General features: G+C 43.4%; 1 protein-coding gene across 2 annotated transcripts in view; it reads right to left on the bottom strand.

Annotated features, from left to right (window-relative positions):
* kcnh4b (potassium voltage-gated channel, subfamily H (eag-related), member 4b) overlaps window positions 1–25,365 on the bottom strand; it is a 100,104-nt gene that overhangs the window by 31,244 nt on the left and 43,495 nt on the right. For both annotated transcript variants that reach the window (XM_083787722.1, XM_083787721.1), the window contains 6 exons: window positions 15,008–15,254; window positions 10,281–10,438; window positions 5,567–5,774; window positions 2,445–2,639; window positions 1,581–1,780; window positions 685–934 (listed from right to left, as the gene is read on the bottom strand). In XM_083787722.1, coding sequence (XP_083643848.1) covers window positions 685–934; window positions 1,581–1,780; window positions 2,445–2,639; window positions 5,567–5,774; window positions 10,281–10,438; window positions 15,008–15,254 — 1,258 coding nt within the window. The remainder of the gene's footprint in view (window positions 1–684; window positions 935–1,580; window positions 1,781–2,444; window positions 2,640–5,566; window positions 5,775–10,280; window positions 10,439–15,007; window positions 15,255–25,365) is intronic.

Raw genomic sequence — 25,365 nt, 5'->3', positions numbered from 1 at the left:
GCATCTTGCAATGGGTCTGGTCCACAAGATTCACTACACCACCAAGATACCCATGCACCCGTCTAAATTAATGTCAACGAAGTCCACACCCACAACACCAGAGTGAGTTCAACAAACCATGTGCAACCCAGATTCGGCCCAAACAAGGGACTACATTTATTTTGCTCCTAAGCCACACAAATGTGGAACGCCCTACCAACAGTCATTAAGACATGTGAATCCCTTGACTCCTTCAAAACCGCTCTCAAACGGCACCTACAGACGGCTGCACTGCGAAACTGGCCCCCGTAAATAAGTCTGAGTCCCCCCCCACCTCCCTTTCCCCTCACTGTATATGTCTTTTCCCTTTTTACCTCCTTTTATGATGATTTCCTGTTTTCTTTTCTTATAGAAGTGTATATTTGTACGTCTTTAAATATTCTGCTGAATTGAAAATGGTGGACCCTATTGTAAACAAGTGTAATGCTTTATGTTGTCGTCCACAGTTAACAATTTTTGTATTGTGCAGTGCTTGAAATGTACGTATTCTGCAAACTGTTTCAAATCAAATCAATCAATGATTGATTAGCTGCCACATCAGGCCTAGGGCTCATATGACAGCTGACAGATCGTCATGTATAAGCTCATCATCCTCTTGGACCCGTTAACGCCCACCTATGAGAGCGTTTGATCCTTGACACCAACCTAGTATGGCCAACACCATGCTGTCCTTGAGCACCTCCAGGGAGCCGGAGCACACAAAGTAGTTGGCGTGCAGGGCGTCGCCGTGCCGGATCAGGTACTCGCCGGGCGCACAGAAGGACGTCTTGATGTGGAGCGAGAGGGAGCGAAGGCAGCCGCGGCTGGCGCCCTCAAAGACGGGCAGCTGGAGGATGTCCTTGTTGAGGTGCATGGCGATGTCCGCACGGAGCTCGTCAGGGAAGTCGTGGAGCAGCTGGCAATGACACGCGAAAAATGCCGCACGGGTACGGCGGTGAGAGGCAGACTGGTACAGTATTTGCACGATGAAGTTGATCATCATTACTGATATTGTGCGGTGGTGACCAGGCATTCCAGTTTTTCACACTGGGGTGTTCCGATTCCTGACAAATATCTCTAAAGCACTAGAACATCCCGCTTTCCAACATCCACTACCGATTTTGTCCTGGTTTTCAGCACTATTAAACACCTGTTCTGTTCTGTTGAAAGGCACAGTCACTTAGTTGGCAAGTACTGAAAAGTATTGTCCATCACACTGATGAAAACACCAGGTGAAAATACAAATTCTAAACAAAATAGTGAAAGTAGCAAATCTACAAGCTCACAACTGAGAGATGGTAGGTAGATCTGCTATTTTCGATATGTTTTTAATCAGATTTATGCTAGTCGATCGCTTATTTTCTGCAAAAGCTTTTCCCACAATAACAGAAAACTGAAAATACACTAGGGTTTACGTGGTTAAATGAAATGTTCAGAAAGACTGAGGTTTTGGCAACAATCATGGAACAAATCAAATGAATCACGTAGGCTACCATGACTGCACAGTATGTTGCCGTTTTGCAGAATATGGCAACATTCAAAAGCAATCTTGGAGCCCCTACCTCGTTGGCATCGATGCCGTTGTTGACAGACCATGTGGTCTGGAAGTACTCCAACATGCGCTGTTTCAGCTGCTGTGGCAGCCGGTGCACGCGGATGAAGTCCTTCAGGTCCTTCATGCGTGTGTGGTACAGTGAGCGGCGCGAGTACATGCGCTGGATGATGGCCGTCACGTTGCCAAAGACCACGGCGTGCATCAGTGCTACACGAGACGAGAGAGAGAAGTCATTTTGAAAGTCATTCAAGTCTATGTTATGAAAACAAACAGCTGAGGGCTGGGTTAATTAATATTATGAAGTTTAATTCCAGCAATAGTCTTTCACAACGTGAGGGTGGCATGAAACAAAATGAAACAAAGTGAAGTGAAATAATTTGACACTGTTCCACATGATACAGCGGTTGTGCAGGCACAGTACAGCAGTGGTTTCCAAACAAAAGGGAATAGGGAATGGGTTAAATTCATAATGTATTTTTCAAGTTTTTAGGTCAGTTTTGGTAAGTCATATTTATCTTCTGGTTATTGAGCTGAAAAGTGTGGGAACCGCTGCAGCACAGCATGTTGTCCTAGGGATTTTCTTTTTTTCTTCTTTTGATAAAATGAAAACCATATACACAGATTATCTTCTGGGCTGTTGCACTAATAACCACCTCCTCAGCTTTGAATATTAATCCCTTTATTGATTTTAAGAGACAGCAGTGTACCCTTTTCCACAAGCTGTCTCTCAGAAGGCCAGCCAAATCAGCCCACCTACGCCCCTGCCGAGTTCTTCCGCCTCCGCTGTGGCAAAAGAAACGGAGGCGGCAGGTGCCAAGGGTGTGCTCGGTGCCTGGGAGCGCGGTGGACGCCCCGAAGTCGCCAGACTCACCGCCTATGAGCATGGTGCAGATGGAGAAGATCTTCTCGGCGTCCGTGTTGGCGCACACGTTGCCGAAGCCCACGCTGGTCAGGCTGCTGAGGGTGAAGTAGAGGGCAGCGATGTAAGAGCTCCGAACCGAAGGACCGCCGATGGTGCTGTTGGCGTAGGGAGTCTCCAGGCGCTTGCCTAGCTCGTGTAGCCAGCCTTGGGTAGAGAGAGACACAGAGAGACAGAGAGAGAGAGAGAGAGAGAGAGAGAGAGAGAGAGAGAGAGAGGGGGGGCAGGGGGGCAGGGGGGTTAGAGTTAAAAGGTTAGAGTTCTAGCTGCCTGAAACATCTGCCGTCTGTAAATGACCAACCTTTAACAAGTTACTCAAAATCTGTTCCAAGTGTGTGCACCGAAGGAGAGAAACGCTAGCATCATCTGACTCAAACACAACTAAAAGTTAGTTTTTCAGACATTGCTGTTCAAGTACAATGGAAAGTGACCCAAAAGAGAGGGTTGATGGTGGGGGTGATATGCAGCATATACTAGAAGACATTAATAATATAAATATATATATACCGTACACCGGTATGAATTATTAGAATTTCATAATTTTCTCCTTTTCCTCTCCTTTTCTCATGGCACCAATTGGCCCCTCCAGGCACCCCCTGGCAGCCTCCGCTTTGAAAACCTGTGACCTGTACCAACTCCCACATGTACAGTAGCGTCATTGTGATATAATCATTCCATTTAAACGTGTCTGAGGGGCCGGGGGGACAGGGGGGGTTTTCTCTCAAGTAAGAAGGGAGGAGGGGCTGGGAAGCACTGAGCTGGAGGAGGCTGGCAGCAGGCTAGCTGGCCTGCAGCTATACCAGCCAACCACAGACGGAGTCAGGAGAGTGGCATGGCTGCCTGCGTGGGACAGGGCCAAATTAGATTGTGTCTGCTGGGGATGAATAAAGGCTTCAAGCTAATTAGCAGGTATGACCTAATGTCTCAGTGGACAAACACACAAACATATGCGCGTGAGTGCACACACACACACACACACACACACACACACACACCAAGGCACAATATTGTGCGTGTGCGTGTGTGTGTGTGTGTGTGTGTGTGTGTGTGTGTGTGTGTGTGTGTGTGTGTGTGTGGGTGCGTGCGTGCGTGCGTGCGTGCGCATGTGCGTGTGCATGCGTGCAATGATGCATGGGTGGGATGTCTCTGTTTATTTGTGTCGGATGTAAGGAAAACATTTTGGGGATTTGGTATAATTATATGTACACAACAATATACCGTGCATACCGTCTGTTTACACACAGCCGCTGCTAAAGGTCAGAAATAAGAAAAGACAGACCTCACTGACCTGCTTGTTAAAGCATGTCTAAGCAGCAACACCAGCTAAAAACATGCTCAGTCTCAACATGCAAGACTTTTGATCCGATATCATTAGAGCCCCGAGGCCTGACCAGGCTGCCGTGTACGGTCGGCGCAGTGCAAGCTTCCCGTGGCGTTATCCCATAACTATTTATAGCCGAGGTCCAAGTGGGCAAAAAACAAATCTCCTCATTTCACCATGTGCTCGCGCTTTGCTGGCTGCCATTAATTTAAAACAAGTATAGCCGATCTGCTCGCTCTGTAAGGAGCCTGACTCAAAAGATATGATTCACGTCCAGATCTCTTAGGAGTCCACGGCAGTGCAGGGGCTACTTTATGTAGTCATTAATGACATGTTAAGGTTCAATTCCTATGAGACTCTATAACGGTATATGGAGAAATATCCACTGACCTCTGCAACCAGCTGCTAAGTAATATATTCATTCTGTCCCTTCCAGAGAGAGGGAACGGTGGAGCAGTTTTAGATCAAAAACCTTCTCCCTCTGCCCAGAGACAGTGTAAAATAACTTTGTTCTGGACCGAGCCACACGCTACCTCCTGCTGTTGCAGTATATGAAATCCCATCAAAGCCATATATCCTGTGTGTGTTTTATCCTGGCCTACTCTTAGAAGTGGGACTGCCCATTAGTCCGACTGACTGAGGTTAGGGTCCGGCCTACGTGGCCAGTTAAGACAATGAACAATGACCCAGATGTTACCAGAAGTTATGACTTAATGTGTCTCAATTTTCAGCCCCTGAATCCCTAGCCATGCCCATTAAAAATATGTTCTGGGCAATTCAGTTCTGGCAGCCTTGGTTGAAAATCTGATACCGGTCCATGGCTACGGCCAATCAGCACTGTTTCAACTCGATGACAACAAACATGGCTGCCCCTATTTGCGACCGCACCGATCTGGCTATTAAAGCGCCCTATGATAAATAGTTTCTTTAAAGAAACAACATATTTTACTGTGTTTGTTTGGTTAGCAACCGGATTAGCCACATTGACAACAACGTCATCTGCTTTGTTACTATTTTGATTGGTTGGTGTGAACCAGTTGCCAAAGACTGCCACTCTGGCAACCCCATCCCAGAAACTGCTGTTGTGGGAAGGGCTTTCAGTCTGAATAATGAAGTAAAACAAAATGAAAAGTGTCAGGCTAGTCTCAACTGCAAACATTCCTGTTTATCTTTTTATTAATGAGCAAATACAACCCTGGTGTCTCTGCCAGTCAGCATGTCAACCACATAAGGACACATAAGGTCAAGTGACATTGCCTTTTCTTTCTCATTTCATTTTGTCCCATGCTGCATTGGGCCAGAAACATTGTCAATATACCCGGAACAATGGTCGCATGGGACTGGAAAATAAAATGACAACCCTTGGCTCCAACCTCTTGTCCTCCGGCACGTGCCACATTCTCACTGCCAACTATTAATATGATATTTTGATGCCTGGTCAGGTACCTTACATGTCCGATGAAGTATATAACAGGGCGTAAGCGTGTGGCAAAAGTGCCTTTGTTCTCACATTCCGTCATCAGCCACATGTCAACACAGTATTGGACCTGTTGGAAAATGACACTAAAGTGCTTCCCACTACCAAGTGTATAAAAGAAGTGATGCCAATTGGTCCTGACCACGTGACCAGGCGTCCATATGTGGCAACGAGTTGGGAGTGAGAATGCATCGGTCCCAGGTAAACTACAGTTTAAAGTACAGTACTTGGTTTACTTTAAACCACTGATACTACCTAGCCAGTCCCATCACCCACCTATGTCCCAGTTGTCTGAGTCGTTGACCTCCATCTCCTTGCGTCCGATGATGTACCAGATGCAGGCCATCCAGTGGGCCAGCAGGGCAAACATGGACATGAGCAGGGTCAGCACCATGGCGCTGTACTGCGAGTAGCGGTCCAGCTTCTGCAGCAGGCGCAGCAGCCGGAGCAGACGCACCGTCTTCAGGAGGTGGACCAGGGACGTCTGCAGTGGTGAAACAACAAGCAGTGAGCACGCATAGTTTCCATCTGCAGTCTGAACTGTCTTACACTAGAGGTCCCATGTGCAGTCTGAACTGTCTTACACTAGAGGTCCCATGTGCAGTCTGAACTGTCTTACACTAGAGGTCCCATGTGCAGTCTGAACTGTCTTACACTAGAGGTCCCATGTGCAGTCTGAACTGTCTTACACTAGAGGTCCCATGTGCAGTCTGAACTGTCTTACACTAGAGGTCCCATGTGCAGTCTGAACTGTCTTACACTAGAGGAACCATCTGCAGTCTGAACTGTCTTACACTAGAGGAACCATGTGCAGTCTGAACTGTCTTACACTAGAGGAACCATCTGCAGTCTGAACTGTCTTACACTAGAGGAACCATCTGCAGTCTGAACTGTCTTACACTAGAGGAACCATGTGCAGTCTGAACTGTCTTACACTAGAGGAACCATGTGCAGTCTGAACTGTCTTACACTAAAGGAACCATCTGCAGTCTGAACTGTCTTACACTAGAGGAACCATGTGCAGTCTGAACTGTCTTACACTAGAGGTCCCATGTGCAGTCTGAACTGTCTTACACTAGAGGTCCCATGTGCAGTCTGAACTGTCTTACACTAGAGGTCCCATGTGCAGTCTGAACTGTCTTACACTAGAGGAACCATGTGCAGTCTGAACTGTCTTACACTAGAGGAACCATGTGCAGTCTGAACTGTCTTACACTAGAGGAACCATGTGCAGTCTGAACTGTCTTACACTAGAGGTCCCATGTGCAGTCTGAACTGTCTTACACTAGAGGAACCATCTGCAGTCTGAACTGTCTTACACTAGAGGAACCATGTGCAGTCTGAACTGTCTTACACTAGAGGAACCATGTGCAGTCTGAACTGTCTTACACTAGAGGAACCATGTGCAGTCTGAACTGTCTTACACTAGAGGAACCATCTGCAACACTAAAGATACCTCAATATCCTATGGACAATTTAACAACCTGCTTTTAAATCTCCCTACCTCAATATGTAATAGTTTTTTACTTATTCTCTTTCCGTTGCTTTACTTATTCTCTTTCCGTTGCTTTATTTCACTGTTTCTGAAGAGTGGAAGAGAAATTCAGTTTGGGTCCGTTTGAGATATTATCAGTCTCTATTGGTAAATGGGATTTGTAGGCAGAGGTGCCAACTGCCAAGCACAACAATGTCACCCCTGGATGACATTGAGTTTGAAATTTCACGGTCACCAAATGAAAGCCGAATGTACATTAGTCGATGATAGTAAAAATGTCACTATTGATGGGGGAAAGTAGACCCTTTAAGCAGCTACCATTACTTTTAAGAGTGCGCAGCCGAGCTGTGCCCAAGCAAGGTCACTCAGTGACAAGACGGATTCCTATATAGTGTGTGGAAAAAGAGTGACACGTCAGAATTCTCCAGGACAGACTAACCCTCTGGCCTGCGCTTCGCGGGGCCCCACCGATCTGCGGACTGATATGATCGAATCTGAATTTGTGATGTAACAGGTCGTATTTGCTTTCATATATGTCTTTGCTGTTCATATGTATATCACATGACCATTCAATTTGGGATAATTATGGGCAATCAATAAATGCCAGATCTTGTGAATCCATAATTTTAAGTGTACAGCCTGTTTATTGGACTATTAGATAACCCTCTCACAGAATGGCGCATCACTATATTTAAACAGTCTGTAATTATATGGAAATATGTAGAGTACGCTGATACCAATTATACCCAAATGAATCGGGTAATAATAAAGGGGCCATTGAGCACATTTTTTGAAAGTTTCAAGTCTTCCCTTGCAGCCGTTTTCCCATAAAACAGCTAACAAACGGACAAATTGGATGAAAAAAAATAGTACCCTCCAGGCAGTGGCAGGGTAATAACCAGAAGGGAAAGGAACAACAAAAATGTTATTGTGTACATTAAAAGAAGCAGAGAGAAAGGAAAGCGAAATATGTTCTGGAAACTGGATGCCTTTTGGGTTGTTTAAGGTGAGACATATAGGGTGCGTTCGGAAATGCGCCCTGAATGCACTGGTGTGCTCTCGTGTCGTTCGTTTATTCAGTGCACTCAGTGCGTTGTCGTTCGAAAATCCAGTGCGCTGCGCACTGGGTGTGCCGAGTGCCCGCACTGAGCGACCCTACCCTGAAGCTGGGGTTGGCCGGTGTGATTCGTGTGAATGCGTCACAGCTGTGGTCGTTCGTAAATAAGGCACACTGAACGCACTCTGTGACGTCACCGCCCACCACACTCAACAAACTGACCACATTCCCGGTGCGCATTTCCGAACGCACCCAGGCTACAGTTTCACTACACGCACGTGCGATTGCGCGAGCACACACACACACACACACACACACACACACACACACACACACACACCTCTTAGTGGCTGGCAGACTAGTGTTGGCTATAGTCATTAAAGTAACTGAGTCATTGAACTGCTATAGCTGAGCGGCTGCAGCCTGTTCAGACGACAAGTTGTGCAAACAGCAGAAATACGTTCTTATTGCCACTGGCACTTAGTACTTTTAAATTATTTTTTCATTCAATTCGAGGGCCCAGCAGCAATCGGTTGCAATTTTTGGAGAAAAAAATGCCTTTAGATAGAACTACGTTTGATACCATTCAAGGACAAGCAAGGATTTCGGCTATGCCTGCTTTTTCGTTAGAAATATTAGTTTATATTTTTCTATTTAATTCTGTCGTTTTCAAAAACAGACAATATACAAGCGTGCTGCGCCGCATTGGAATCATAGGCGGAGCTTGAAGTTGACGCTGGGGGGTGCGATTTTTTTAACCTTTATTTTATTATTTTAGCGTTTTTACAATGCCCTAACCCCTAAAAATGAGTTATTTAGGTAGTACAGCAGCTCACACACATGCACTACAGCCATACAGCGAGTCATCATATCATGATAAGAGAGATGATTACAAACTACAGTCAGAAGCAGTCAGAAAAAAGAAACTTTTTTTTTTTTTTTTTTTTTTTTCTCAGGGGGTGCAGTGCACCCCCTGAACCCCCCCAAGCTCCGCCCATGATTGGAATGCGTTGCGGCATGTTGTGAGCTTGTAGATTGGCTATCTTTGTACTGGATCCCTGTATGTCAAAGAATAAAAAATAAAAAAGTGTGTGTGTGTGTGTGTGTGTGTGTGTGTGTGTGTGTGTGTGTGTGTGTGTGTGTGTGTGTGTGTGTGTGTGTGTGTGTGTGTGTGTGTGTGTGTGTGTGTGTGTGTGTGTGTGTGTGTGTGTGTTACCTCTGTCAACTCCATGTGGGTTGGCGTGGTGTGGTTCAATCTATTAGTAATTTGGAGGACAGCCAGGCCATCAGGCTGCTGAAAAGGCATCGAGCCCTAGCTGTCCCCCATGTCACTCTTATATTATCTCATATTCCCATACCAGGGGCGGCGGTGGCTCAGGGGTAGAGTGCCTGGATGGTAACCGTAAGGTTGCCAGTTCGAACCCGGGCTCCCCCAGAGTTACTGTCGAAGTGTCCTTGAGCAAGACACTAAACCCCTAATTGCTCCCGATGTGCTAGTTGGTGCCTTGCATGGTTTCCGCTGCCATCGGTGTATGAATGTGTGTGTGAATGGGTGAATGTAATGCACAATCTCTGTAAAGCGCCTTGGATAAAGGCGCTATATAAATGCACCATTTACCATTTACCATTTACCACTTCATGCACAGTACTGTATATATGATTGCAGGTGAATACTATAATTTCCTTTGGGTGGCAACCTCATACAGGAAACCTATGTACTGTATTTCTTCAGAAACTGGGTGGAAAAAAGTGCCAATGGATCCAATGTAGTTAATTAGTCGCAATCTCTTGTTACTGTAATACTTTCCATTGGTTCAATATTTAAAAAACCCACACATACTCAACCACTTACACTTTCAAAGGTTTTTATGAATAGCAAAAATAGAACAAAGCTTGTTAATCGGCTAATTCCACTACTCTTACTCGACACTGTGACACTGTGAAATAGATCGTTTACGAACAAATTATGACGATATATTTAATACATCGTCTCTGTCAAGTGGAAACCTCATAATAACCTCCACGATTATGTCCAAAACGGTTCCATTCTTCTACTCCTAAAGTGTGTAGCTTCACTAGCTTACACTAAAAATTATTTCACCCACTCTCTTTTACACCTTTAAATTGATGATGTGACAGCCTGTCAAAAGCATCAATACTGCAATGCAGAAATACTCTGTTAGTAGGAAAAAAAGGGAAAGAAATTGCTGCAAGCAGCGATAAGTCGGGACCAAACAATAATGAAAAATCACACCCGTGTGAACTGCACCGCAGGCTGCTCAACAACACCATGGCCATTCAGTGTGAATGGCCATTTTAGACAGCTCAACAGTGACTCAACAGTAGTTCATTGCAGCTGTTCGTACCCTAAACATACAGACAAACAGACAGACAGACGAGGCATGAGTTATGCCTGTTCAAAGGATAAGGATACCCACCACTGTGATGTTGAAGGCGTAGAGCAGGTCAAAGGGCAGCGCGGCCACCAGATCCACAAAGAACCAGGTGGTGGCGTAGTGGATGCAGATGGAGCGGGAGTTGTACACCACCTGACCCGACTGGCTTACGAAGGTGGTGCGGAAGTTCAGGATGATGTCTGCGCAGGAAAGCGTGCACACACACACACACACACACACACACACACACACACACACACACACACACACACACACACAATCAATCATGTTCCGGCTTGGATCAGTGGAACTTGTGTTTTATATGTATCACAATGAAATAAAAAACTAAATCAAGGTTTTAATGGGAAAACTTTTACTTTTCTTTAATATTACCGTTATAATATTATTATCAAGGCAAGGCAATTATATTTTATGCAGCACCTTTCGTACACCAAGGAAACTCAAAGTGCTTTACAGAATAACTACAATCAGAGTGCCAACAGTACACTTTAAAAAGAGTTAGAAAATACAATTAAAATAGATCAAAGGAAAATCGAATAATAAAGATAAAGGAGCATACGTATAACAAATACTCCCACCTTTAATGCATTTTTTTAATAACACAGCTCATTTAAATTCCAGGCAATCTATGGAATGTTATTCCAGTTTTGTGGTGCATGGTAGTGAAATGCAATCTTTCGAAAGTAGCAGATATACAAGCTCACAATGCAACGCATCTTGACCCATTGCGAACTTGTGGCCATTTTCAAGTGGGTAATGTATGTTTTGTAATAATAATCTATATCTATATCTAAAGTTCTCAAATAATTGTATTGGAGTAAAAGTACAATATTTGCCTCTGAGATGTAGTGGAGTAGAAAGTGGAGTAATGTACAAATACCTCAAAATTGTACTTAAGTACAGTACTTGAGTAAACATACTTGGTTACTTTAGTGTTCGATGTTGATAGGAGAGGGACTTGGATGGAATGGAATGGGTTAATCTTGCTCATGTACAGTAGGTTAGTCCATGCATGCAGAAATGGCAAAACATGGCTTTTCGTTGATAACACAATCAATCAATCAATGAATCTACTCCCTGGTGTAAATGATGACAGTTTCCTCCAGGTTATACTGAACGCTTTGGATGCTCGACAGCATGCATAATTAATCAGGTTTACCACTGTCTATCAGACAGAAGTCATCTAGCTACAGTACATGCCAAAGTAGCCCGAATCGAAATGCCTCCAAAGCCGTGATGCTGGCTGCTGAAGTTCCGACACTGTATATATTAATGGAAAAGCATTTTATATTGGAATGCAGTGGCCTGCAAATGTACTGTTTTAAAAAACTGAATACAATAATGCTCATTGTGTTTTAAATCATTGCTGAACTTTTCCTGCCATGTAAGAATTGTGGATGTATTAGTTAGTTTAGTATTGACTTGATCATTGTTTGCGAACTGTCATGTCGGTTTATTGTCATTTATTACCATTGTTTATGTAAACTGTAAAAAGTGTCCTGTAAGTCCATATGGACACTTAAATAAAGAATCAATCAATCAATCATGTATACACATTGATCGCTTACTGAAAATGTTCAACAAAGAATGTTCTATAACAAAGAAAAGACGTTTGAGTGTGCGTTTTCTCTCATTGACTCTGATTTTATTCAGCTCCGGCAACTCACTAAAGTTTTAGTTAACGGATGAGCGTTGGTTTATTTCACTGTTCTGTCAACACTTTCAACCAAAAAAGAAAACACCCGCCAACACACAACAACGTCTAAATTAGCCATCAGTCATAGAGCGCTTGCTGTGCACATTTGTGATAATTTAGACAATACTGACAGCAGTGTTGTTTATGGTTCAATTCACCCTGTACTCTGTGCCTTCCAAAATGATACATCACACAGTGTCTGGGTTGAACTGATGCTATTTCAGTCTACTGAAATAATACCCCTATCTAAATGCTCATCTAAACAATCCTTCACCGAGTTTGATGAGGATAAAGTTGTGTTATTACTTGACGAAATGCTACAATAGGTAAGAAAGGCTGTTTCTCACAGCTTCTGTAACAAGACAATATCCTTGCACACAACTCCAAAAGCACGTCCCAGGTGGGTCTATTATATATCGTTGCTGAAGCTGTCGTTGGGCAGAAACTGTTTCATCAGAAATGGGAGAAAAATTTTCATGTGTTCCAATGCCATAAAAATGTACCGGTAGTTATTACAAGCGCCTGTTAATACTTTTCATTGGTTCAACATTTATAAGACCCACAGAAACATTGAACCACTTTGACTTTCAAAAGTGTTTCAAATAAGACAAAAATAGCAGAACTACAAGCTCATGCCGTGTTTGTGTCTGTCTGAGACATGATTTGCAAGAAGAAGAAAAAAACGTAGAGAATATTTATTTTGCACTTATCCATTAAAACATAATTTATTTGTATTTGTATCCTTGCTTTTTGTTTAAATGTTATCAACTAAAATTACTAAAATTTCGGGCAATTGGTCAAAACAGACTCTGTAAAAGTAAATGTAATAGGACAAATTGTGGCCTCTGTATCGTGATACGTATCTATTGTGAGGTTGTAGGTAATACCCAGCCCTATTGGGGATACAGCGTTTCAGCAACGATATACAGTACTGTACGTACTGTATATCCATCATTCTGAGATGGCCTGGAACAATGTGTTAGAGATCTAATCATCAGGGCTTCACTTAGCGGCACATGAGCTGCGAAACAGAGACTTTGATCACAGCAAAACATCTTCCCTGTCAGCCTAAAGTCAATGTTTATAAATAATGATGTTCTACTGTTGGACATGATAGAGTTGTGGTGATGATGGACATTCTGGCAATGTAAATATGGAAGATGACATTGTATGTGTTGTTAGATTAAACATCCACGCCATATTATACAGTTTGATTTTGAACCGATTTCATTGCTTTGGCCGTTGCGACATTAGCAGATTAAAATCACATTTTGTCTACGATTGAAAGTGATGTCTAAATCACAGACAGTCACTTAATGAATGCAATTTAACATAATCATTTCTTATTGAATTAGAACATTTTATGAAGAAAATGTGCGCTTGCTTCAGCTTGAAAGGCTAAGAAGTCAAAAGTATAAAAGAGCTTAGACTCTGTAATGTGATTTTCTGTCACAGATAGTGAAAATATAAGTAGGCTTATTTATACAGGCAATTTCTAAGTGACTGGCAAATGTATTTGAGAAGAAGGTTCAGAATGAATACTATGATGATGATTGTACTTTGCCCTAATGCAATTCCAATCGAGCCAACACGCCGTGAGTTTTTCACTGCATGGCTCCCTGGATGCCAAAGATATGATTTCAATGGTTGGTTGATTTGCTACTGGTTGGTTGGTTTATAAAAATGGTTTGGGGGCAAAATACATTTCAGACTTTTACATCATGACCAGAAGAACTCTTAGGTCATCTGGGACAGTCTGCTTTCAAAACAAAACATGGAGAAGCAGCATTCCGTTTTTATACACAATATCACAATATCTACAACATGCTCCCAGAAAACTGCACGGTTGAAAAATAACTCACAGTTCTGTCAAATATTTAGTTTGCCTTTAATTGAGATTTTTTTTTTTAATCTTTTTGCATCTGCTCTGTAATTTAAGTTTTATTTGTACTTCTTTGTCGTTGATTTTACTTTTCAAATGTCCTTTTACAGTGCATTTCCTTTGCTTAAAGCAGCACTACGTAACCCGATTTTATGAATTGAAATGTATTATGTAATACAGTATGTTAATACAATATAACCTATACAATTGGGGAAGTTGTATTTTGGCTCCCTGCTCTTCTATTTAGACATGTCAAAGGTCATGTCTCACCTAGACTCTGTCATGAATTTTGGACAAGATTAAATTTATCCCCTGAGCAAGCGGGCAGGCTTGATTAGCTCAATGGTAAAACAGTCTAACCTGACGCTGCCAGATCCAAGAAGCTTGCTACACAAATTTGTTTCACAGCTTATTGGGATCTGGGATCACGGAAGCAAATTTGATGACGGGGCTGTTCCTTTTTTTCAAGATACTTGGTAGATGATTGGATGGGACCGTCTGTCTATCACCGTGTGGGCGTGCAAACACAACCAATCATATTGACGTGTCTATATAGCTTCACGTCCGGTTTCGCACATATCCCGCCCTTAGCTCACACTGATTGGTCCGGTACGGAACGGATTTTTGTCAGCTCAACTGCCTGAGAGATCCCAGATGAGTGCTGTGTTGGGGAACATGGTTACCCAATACCGCCCTCATCTGGCAGCGTCAGGATTGCGCAGGAAACCGGGGTAGTAAAGTTACATAAGGCTGCTTTAAAGGACCACTTCACCACTTTTCAACCCATCTTTGGTCCTCACTAATGTTCATGATAAAATGCCACAACTGTTTTCTACTCGGTCTGTATCTCATGTGGGCAGTTCAGAAACCGGTCCACATTATCGATGGGGAATCCAATCTAATAGAAACGGCAGGCGATAATACAAATCTAATTAATAATCTTAATAATCTAAATCTGCCTAATGATGATATCACTGGTGGACGGGTTTCCTCCTATGAGACACAGACTGAGTAGAAAAATAAAAGTGGTATTTTATCGTGAACATATTAGTGAGGACCAATTATATTCAGTGTTTTACGTAAGCGCTGCTATACAAATAAAGTTGCCTTGTGGACTACAATGACCGTCTCCTCTCTCTCTCCAGTATTTAAGAGCGCTGCGTCTCTCACCCAGTATGAAGAGCATCTCGACGGCGATGTCGCTCACGATGGTGGAGCGCGCCGCCGTCTCGGTGTCGTCGTACGGCGTGAAGCAGACATTGTAGGGCACGGTGACGGCCACGTAGAAGGTGGCGAGGAGGATGAGCCAGTCCCACAGCGCCTTGGACACGCTGTAGTGGAGCAGGATGAAGCGCGACTTCTGCACCGTGGCCACCTTGTACTCCGGCAGCGACGACGACGCCTTCTCGAACATGCCCTGGAGACAGAGTAAAGTAAACTATAGCAGTGGTTTTCAACCATTTTCATGTCAAGGCCCATTGTTTATTTGGCATTTGAGCCATAAACCACCATTTAATGAGGCTAAATTGATTTTTGCCAGTTTAGCCTCTATATTTTGTCCACATTTCCATACTGTATTGATGTGGTACCATAGGAGAAATAACAGACAAACGTTGGTCAATATAACAATTCTTCTACTTTCTCCAATTGTGTTAAGTAATGCAGATGTTTAACGATAATTGAACTCTTGAGTGTACACTCTCAAGAGTTAAAGATCTATAAGGGTCCATTTGGTTACCAACTTTCCATTATTTAGCTGGGGACCACCTGGAACCCACTCAAGGACCACTGGTTGAAAACCACTGAATTATAGGATTAATTAATTAAAATTATCGTCGTCACACACAGAACCCTCCATGGCCAGGCACCCCCATATCTTTGTGACCGGCTGCTCCAACCTTACGTTCCCAGAAGGTCTCTGAGATCCTCATCCCAAGCCCTGTTGGTTATTCCTATACACAAAACGAAATCGATGGAGCCTTTACTAGTTTCAGCCCCAGCCCCAGGCTATGGAATGACCTCCCCTTGCACCTGAAATCTGTGGCCTCTGTGGAGACCTACCTTTTCAGGCAGGCCTTTGTAACGTAGTCGTGTATTGATTTCTTGTTTTTCACCATTGCCGATTGTTCTGTTTTCGGTCTCCTTGCTTTATTGTTATGTTTTGCTTTTATTGTCTGTAAAAGGTATAAATAAAATATACTTTCTTACAGAGAGCACACAGGGTGGACACGTTCTAAACTAAAGTCAGCGAATGTTATTCAAGATAGTTTAAAAAACAGCAGATATACAAATTCACGACGCGTCTCATTGCGACGTGACATTATAGTGTTAAAGTGGTTAAACTGATTTTGATGCTACAGTATATTACAGGGGTATTCAACTGACGTCCTGTGGGTCAAATGCGGCCTGCGGAGTGCCCCCTTGTGGCATCTGGAAGAAGTGTGAGATTACCATAATGACAGTAATCCTAAATCATATTCCATTCAAAGGCTTTTGGAGAGAAATGAGACAGACTCCAGTCACGTTAGACTAGAGCACTGCAGAGGGTGTGGGGGAGACAGAGAGAGAGAGAGAGAAACAGGAAGTATAAAAGGTTGGGCAGTACTGTTCTAAACGATCATTGAAAGAGACAAGATGCACAAAACATAAGCACTGATGCCTGTGTTTTTTCGTAAATGAATGCCCTACTTGATCATACTACAGCGTCACACGAATTCGAAAGCATCAAAGATATCAGATCTGCAAGCTTGAAAGGCGGCGTGAAGAGACATGTTTCGAGTTCTTAGCTCTCCTACTTTTGAATCCTGTAAAGTAACAGTTTTGCACATATTATGTGGCTAGCCGACAGTTATATTGGACACAAAAAAAGCGGAATAAATGAATAAGTTGACGATGCTAAATGAGCTGTCAAAATAAATAATACTGTAGGGTTCAATGATGCTGTGCCAAGAGTTCGTCCAGAAATAGATGCCAAAAATGTCAACACTTCATGTGAAGGCACACGGATGCTGAGGGTCCAATAAAATATCCATATTAGCCTATGAAAAACAAAACCAAAGGGAAAAAACCCCACAGCACTGTTGTCTCTTATCAGGGCGAAACAGACTGCCTACAAACAAATAAACTTGATAAATAATCATATAAAATCACTGAAGGGGAAAGATCATTAGCAATGTCTAGGTTCAAAAATAGTCAATTTTCGCAGCCATTTTGATATGAAATAGTAGGGAAAACACATTCCATTCAGGTCAGACAGAGTGTAGCTATTGTGCATGTTGGCTCTCCTACGCTAAATGGAACCTTAAATTCTATCAATGGTAACACCTGTGTCTATTTCATGTCAACATGGCTGCCTCTAGTTCTCTGCTGATGCACTGGAGTGTCATTACAAGGACATTAGAGAGACTGGCACATTGTCCAAATACCACCTCCACCACATTTTAAAATGTAAACTTCCTTGTTAAGAATTTTTGGATTAAGGCAATCCAATATGCGGAGAACGTGCCATCACCGCTGGTTCGGGGACTCTGGCACATATACTGTAATGAGCCCGCAGGTCTCCACAAACGGATCCGTGCATATAATAGGCTTAGCCAAGTTAACGAGACAGAAGATGAAGCCATTGCCTTTGACAGTGGAAGGGAGGGGACAAAGAAAAGACAGTGCTAAACGAGCAGATCCGTTGGTGAGAACAATGAGCCGGGGCAAGCCGAGCTACTAGAGAAGCCCGCTAATGAAGTATTACATTGAATTTGCCTTGTATGTGTCTGTAGGAGCAGCCATGAGCTGTTACACACTGCTCATGCAAACGTCTAAATGAGACCTCTTGGAGTGGTAAGATAGATGTTTGCTCAAGGAAATAATTGAGGGAACAATTCAACTCCAAGAGGAGCAGAAATACTGGGAGAATAATAACATGTGTTACACACGCCATACAATCCTGAGTGTTCATTTAAAAAATGTAAAATGTGAAAATCTGTGGAATGAAAACCGGCAAACATTCCTGAGAAGAAGCACTGCAAAAAAGCGAAGAAAAGTGGGAAACAACCACCAGAAAGAATCAATATCTGAATAAGTAGCATCAGCAAAGACACAAAAATTACTCCCTATAGGAGAAAACAAATCTATAATAAACAGCCCTTCTGGAGAGAAAAGAATCAATGAATAAAACAATTATTTTCACTATAATTGATATAAAGGTGCAAGTGGCTCGTAATTTGTGGAGATTGACCCTTGGAGCCTCTGGACAGGCTGTGGTGTGAAACCTTGGTCTTAAAATTGCCCATTGCCTTACTCCCAGGAAGGACAGAGAGAGAAATTACTTAGCATGAGGAGGGAGATCAAGGGTGGCCTCACTGGCCTGACCAGCAGGAATGCCAGGAGAATTACCAGTCAGCTATAGCTAGTCTGTCTGTAGGACGGCAGGTTGTGGGCGGTGGGTATTATCATTATTTGGGGTCTTTGTCTGACTGGCGGAAGTGGAGGAAGATTGCACACTGCAGCTTCTTTGAACAACAAAAAGCTAAACTTTCTTTACTAAAATGTAGGGAAAAAAACAAAAAACAATGTCCTGGAATTGGTATATGAGACATTGGGGAAACGTTTACCATGACTGCGAGAGGCAAGGGAGAATAGCTCCCAAACTACTAAAGTTGGAGTAGTTTAGGAACTGTATATAAAACGGTAAAAACAGGAGAATAAATAGAGTTGGCTGGCTATAAAATGGATTTATTCAGCTCAGAGTTACAGCTACAGTGTCGTTACTGTGCTCCACAGCCAAGATGCTCAATAACCTGCCACTATACTTGTCATTGAGTGTGAACTGGCTCAGGACTAAGACAAAGAAGATGTGTGTGTGTGTGTGTGTGTGTGTGTGTGTGTGTGTGTGTGTGTGTGTGTGTGTGTGTGTGTGTGTGTGTGTGTGTGTGTGTGTGTGTGTGTGTGTGTGTTATCTGTGTAAGGTCTGTGGGTTTAAATGTCTGCTTATGAGTTACAGAGAGCACATTCAGTACAGTACAGAGATTAAAATAGGGTGCATTTTGCATCCCAAAACGCAGTTTATAGTTAAGGGACACAATAAAACAACGACCTCTGCATCCACGGGATGCACTGCTGTACTACTGGATAAAATACCCAAATACCCCAAATAATCATATTTGTATGTTGGTCGTATGTTAAGTCTGCTTAATGTTGAGTGAGAAAACAATGTTAAACATTGAGCTAATCATGTGGGGACCCCTCAAAATCATGTGGGGAACCCCCTGGAGGTCCCAACCCACAGGTTGAGAACCACTGGTCTGGTCATTGAAGAAAGAAATGACAGCTACAGTAGCTCTCTGACCTGGCCTGAAGGAATTTTGAATATGAAAGCAAGGACAAAGTGTGTGAATGTGTGCATGACTGAGTGAATTTAATGCACCGTGTAAAGCGCTTTGGATAAAATTATTGCCACACAAATGCACCATTCACCATTTAGTTTTTACCTCGTTCAGTCTATCAGGCAGAGCTACTCTGCTCCATTATCAATTACAACAGTTCCAATGCTGTGCTACACAGCGACTAGAAAGAAGCCTGTAAGTGGACAGCTAGCAGGTGTTTAGTCTCGCGTAGCCAGACACCTATTCCACAATCTCCAAATGCTATATGGAGTCTGGAACTACAGCTCCCGAAATCAGAGTAAGGAAGTTGGAATTTCCGTAAAATATTTTTTTAAATATCTTTACATTTATTTTATTTCCATTGCTGCTATAAGGTATGCTTAAGAGGATTTATAATTATATTAGAAAGAAATTGCGCGACTGTAAAGACGAAACAGAATTAAGTGGGGAGGAGGCTCCACTTCCACTTTATTGCTTACTCATCATGATAGAGCTGCCGTTGCTCCAGACAATTTAATTGATAACACTAATAGTTACTACTTGGGGAAAACATACAGCTTTGACAGAAATGTAGGGATACTAAGCCAAATGTATACGTACCCAAAGCTAACCCAAAGCGAACTAAATCCGTTTAAATAGTCAGGCAGAAGCGTTATGGGATAAATCATAATGCAGGAAGGAACATCCTGTCTGTGCGTTGTTATGGGTTCGATAAATAAAAGGTTTGGCAGCACCAACACACAGTAAAATCTGTGAAATCCTCAGTGTTAATTAACCCATTTCAAATCTACCAATGTAACCAAAGAAGTTAATTTGGTTCACTACTCAGTTGAATCCGATTGAGGATTTCACAGTGCTGGAAAATGACGAGGGGGGTTTGCAGAGTTCTCTCAGCAGCTGCGGATCGTTGTAATGATGCTCCGTCAGTCAACAGTCAGCAGAAGCTGGACTGTTTTTCTTTTATTAATTTGTCTTATATCACCAGCAAGGTCAGGTCCTCAAACCTGACCTCTGTGGCCCCGAAGGCAAGTCACCCGAGCGTGGCCTCGTGATTACAACTGGAACCGCCCTGAGCTGCTGGGGAGCCGTCACTGGATGTCGTACGGCTACAGCTGATCTCTGCGCATCATTAACTCTACGCTACACGTCCCGGCATGCTTTGAGCTCCGCCACAGCTTGGGCGAGAGAAGACTACTGTACACATGGCTCAAAACATGACTCGAAAAGTGGCAACACGTGATCTCCGAGGCACAGAAAGAGCCAGTGTTGCTACCCTCACGACAACTATAGCGCAGATCCTTAACCCCATTAAGACCTGAGGCCGATTCTACACATGACTTTTGAATTCACTAGTTCTCGTAATTCAAAACAATTCCACATGTCAAATATTTTCAAGATTCTTTCAAAATGATCAGAATATAGCAGAAGTACATCTCCCATTTTTGAATGGATTCGTATTTACAGCCACAGACACAGATGCTTTCCCGGTATGGGTTAAAGTATCCCAAACTGATTTCAGATAAACAATACTAATCAAATTATTTTTTCAGTAGTCCTGATCGAATGGAAATTGACGTTGCTTGCATCGTTTCTACAAATGATGACTTGGCATACTGAACAGATTGTGTGTTTATGCATCAAACAGAAATATCCAATTCACTGTGAAATTGTGACAATTGAATGTTGGTAACAAACAACATTGGTAACGTTGGTAACAAAAACATTCTACAATGCCTTTCCAAAAAATATGTGAGAATGGCATCACTGCTTTCGTTTGTCCTTCTTGGAGTTTTATTTACAGCCACAAGCCAACAAGAAAATATGCTGATGCATTTGTAATTTAAGTCTTCCTCAGCATGTAGGCTACAACAGATGGGCTCTTCCCTTTAAAAGGGCACATCACACCATCAACAGGAAAAACAGGTAGTGTAGGTAGGTCATCTCACACCGTAATAAGGACATAGAGACATTGTAAAGGTTTGCCAGACGGCAAACCTTGAGTATATAGTGGTTCGAATAAAAGCATCAGGCTTTGCCGAGTGTCAACACGAATACAATTGTTCGTGTTTGGGGGAGGGAAGCTGGGCAGAGAGGCTGATCTTTGTCGCTGTCCTGCTGGAGTGTCCTCCCAATGGTGGCTCCTCTGGCAGGTGAGCCAATAGGGTACAATAGCGGCGGCAATGCATAAATGCGTGCGGAGGAAGTAATTGTCACAATGACGAAATGGGGAGAAAAAAGGGGTAAAATATGTGGCTACTCCACAAAAAAAAATAACTCTATGTCTCTACTTTTACCTACATACACCACAATAACACCGCAATTGTTTTGCGACGCAAAACAATTGCAAATGCATTGCAACATTACACGACTGTGTTGTGTACTACATTTAAGCTGGCACAAACGCGGTTCTATAAGAGTGACAGCGATAAAGACAGAGCGGGAGATACAGAAAAAGAGAGAACAAGAGACTAAAAAGATACAGAGGATCAATAAACCATTTGTACCGTGTGAAAAAAATAGGCAGCAGGGGCAATTGAGCAGACTATGGGGAAAGATTGAGCGAGGAATGGATATGTAAAGAGTGAGAGAAGGAAAGAGGGGGGGAGAGAGCATGGGGTGGCATCTGCAGGATAAAACTGACAGGAGAATGGGGAGAGAGAGAGAAACAGAGAGAGAGTGAATGACAGAGAGAACATCTGAAGACAGAGGAGAGAGAGAGACAGAGAGAGAGAGAGAGAGAGAGAGAGAGAGAGACACAGACAGACGGAGCAAAGGGGTTCAAGTTAAATAGAGGGGTGCATTGTGCATGGAGGAATGGATGGGGTTGAGAGAAAAGAAAGCGAGACCATCCATCCACCCAATTTAAATAGAATAAGTTATCAAGGAGTGAGCGTTGCAAACGGAAATATCGAACAAAAAAACTGTCCTGACATGGAGCGTTGGCCAAGCATTGCGTTGCGACGTAGCCTGAACCAATGAAATAACCAATAAATATAGTGTGTATGGTAGATCAACCAAAAAAGTGTTTGGGGACGAGAAACCTAGCGTACAGTAAATGGAGATAGAATATAGGAGAGGTGGACGACGTCGCTGCGCGGCGCGTTGTCGCTCGTGGTACGTCAGGACAGTATCATTAAAAACATGACTTCTAATGAGATTTCATCGTTTGCTCACTCGCATCGCTGGCAGTGCGGATGGGCAGATGTGATGGGGTGTAACAGTACCACAGTAAACAATCATTCAGCACTGTACAGAACTACCTATTCATTATTTAGCTGCCAAATTTAGGTCCGTAATGCGAGATGTGACTGTTCTGTTTCAGCAAATGTAACTTAAGGTACAAAAGAGACTAAATGCAATGGATTGAAATGATCCGAGTGTGTGTGTGTGTGTGTGTGTGTGTGTGTGTGTGTGTGTGTGTGTGTGTGTGTGTGTGTGTGTGTGTGTGTGCGCGCTGTGCGTGTGTGAGTGTGTGGGTGTGTCTGTCGGGAGAGATGTTCCAACCTGCCTTCAACTGGGGTCTTTAACAGAGAGTTAAGCTAACATTGTCTGGCTGAGTTTGGGAGTGGGGGTTATAGCAACCAACCTGGAAGGCGCCTGCATACAGTGTGTTTAAGTGAATGTGATTGTGCATGTCCTTGTGTCGTGTGAACATAAATGTGTGTGTGTGCTGTGTGTGTGTGTGTGTGTGTGTGTGTGTGTGTGTGTGTGTGTGTGTGTGTGTGTGTGTGTGTGTGTGTGTGTGTTGTGCTGTGTGTGTGTGTGTGTGTGTGTGTGTGTGTGTGTGTGTGTGTGTGTGTGTGTGTGTGTGTGTGTGTGTGTGTGTGTGTGTGTGTGTGTGTGTGTGTGTGTGTGTGTGCGTGTGTTCGTGTGTAGCAGGGTAGAGATGCAACCTCGTCTAAGAGAGGTGAAGACAGAGTTCTAGTTCATAGTAAACAGTGTATTATCCACCATATCTCATGCACACACCAGAGTGCTGCTGCACAGTAGCTAACAATACCAAGGCATTACATCATCAATACGTGAAACTGTGCCCAGAGACGCAGTGGAGGATTATAAGAACATTATTGTTTCTGTCGAGCATAAAACTCATACCCATATTCAAACCTTTTGCGTACTTTCGCCCTACAAAAGCGTCAAAAGTAGCAGCTACTTTTGCTATTTTTAAATTCAAATCCTGAAGTAAACAGTTTTGGACATATGAGGTTTCCACCCGACAGAGATGATATGCTGTACATCCATCAGTTTCAGTGTTTTTTTTCTCGAATTTTCAATACATTAAAGGGACCTCTCCCTTTAAGCGCTGGCGCTTTGGCATGGGGGGTCAGATCAACATATGGAATTAATTCTGTACTGGCCATATACTGTATGGAGCGTGTCTTGAGTGTACAGGGTTTGATGAGGTCAGATCAACATATGGAATGTCAGAACAGGTCAGCTCCATATATGGAGATCTAAGGGTTTGATGAGGTCAGATCAACATATGGAATGTCAGAACAGGTCAGCTCCATATATGGTGATCTAAGGGTGGCAGCGGTGGCAGTGTCTTGAGTGTACAGGTTTTGATGAGGGCCCAGGTAGGACCGGACCTTAATTTTCGGGCCTGTTGAGAACTCGACACTCGACACCACCATGAATACACAATCCCTGATTGACTGAGGGTGTCACCGACATAAGCAGCCGAAAACAGTACTTGTGCCGCTCTGCTCGCGCAAGTAATAACTTTGGGCCGGGCCCGTCTAGAGTTTGAATGGACAGGTATCCGTCAAAAGGGAGACATTGAAGAGGAAGGACGGGTGGGGGTGGATCAACATATGGAATGTCAGAACAGGTCAGCTCCATATATGGAGATCTAAGGGTTTGAGTTTTGAGGTCAGATGTAGAGTTGCTGGCCGGCTCCATGCAGATCTAGGTGATGATCCAGGCTTCTCCATGTATGGCTATCCAGGGTTTGATGAGGTTAGTGTTGTGATCTTCATATATGGAGACGGAAATATATGGAGCGTGCCACAAGGCATGAAGGACTCACAGCCATATATGGTGGTGTGACGAGGCGTGATGTCACGAGGCGTAATGGACTGACAACCATATATGGAGGCATGAACTGACTGACGGACAGGTTTTGCAGGTTTTCATAGTAATCTGCGACCTATGGTCGCAATAACTGTTCTAGACTCTGGCTAGTTGAAAAGTCAAGAAAACAACCAGATTTTTTTTTCGCTCTGCCATGACGCACAGGCTATACATACATACATACGCACGCATACAGTACACACACACAGGCACACACGCACACTGTTGCAGCAGCACACCTCTCACTCGCAGTGCTGCACTCAGCTTTCCTCACTTGACTCGTCTCGCACTTTAAAATAGTTTGCGGTGTGTGTTAGCTTGCTCACTCAGTCACTCAGAGGCGAGTGCGCTTCCGTGTACTAGCCTCTGAGTGACTGAGTGAGTCGGCTCTGAGTGACAAAGGAGAGGTGTTCTGGACATAAGTCAAATGAGTGCGCTTCCTCTTTCCATCATCTCTCCCTAGTGTGATTCTTTTGGCTTCACTTCCGTATAACGGCACAGCCAGAGGTGAATCTAATTAACAAGGCAAGACGAAGGGATTCCACCAAGCGCATATGCAGCTCAGTGACACCGCCTTGGTTTCTGAAGTCAAGAGCGGTAGGGGAATCACAAGGCACAGTCCAATGATCTGAGAGTATCAAACAGCACTGGCTCCTCAGGAGAAATAAACAGCAACACTCACCGGGAAGCTGTTCATTCCAATGTTATTCTACAGAGCTAGACTCCCTCTGGCTCTGATCCACTGTCAAAGACAATGCCATCAGCCCAGAGAGAATTTCTCACTATCTGTATTTGTGTCACTGAGCTTAAAGCTGTATTACGTAACAAAATGTTATTCTGTACAATCTATATGGTAGAGAATTTTAATACAATATATCTTATACCATTGGGGTTTGGCCTCCATGCTCTTCTATTGAGACATTTGGATCATGACCTTTGACCTTTGATTTCTAGTAGAACATATAATAAAGTCTGCAACACTGGCATCTCAGCAAAGCTGCACTTGTTTTTTTGCTTGTTCGAGGGGAGAACATTTGAATTCTCCCCCGAGCAAACAGGCAGGCTCTATTAGCTCAG

Source organism: Protomyctophum parallelum, assembly GCF_964188405.1.
Source record: "Protomyctophum parallelum genome assembly, chromosome: 17".
Taxonomy (NCBI): domain Eukaryota; kingdom Metazoa; phylum Chordata; class Actinopteri; order Myctophiformes; family Myctophidae; genus Protomyctophum; species Protomyctophum parallelum.
Note: the sequence above shows the minus strand (reverse complement) of the source record. Positions and strands in the feature narration are given on the sequence as shown.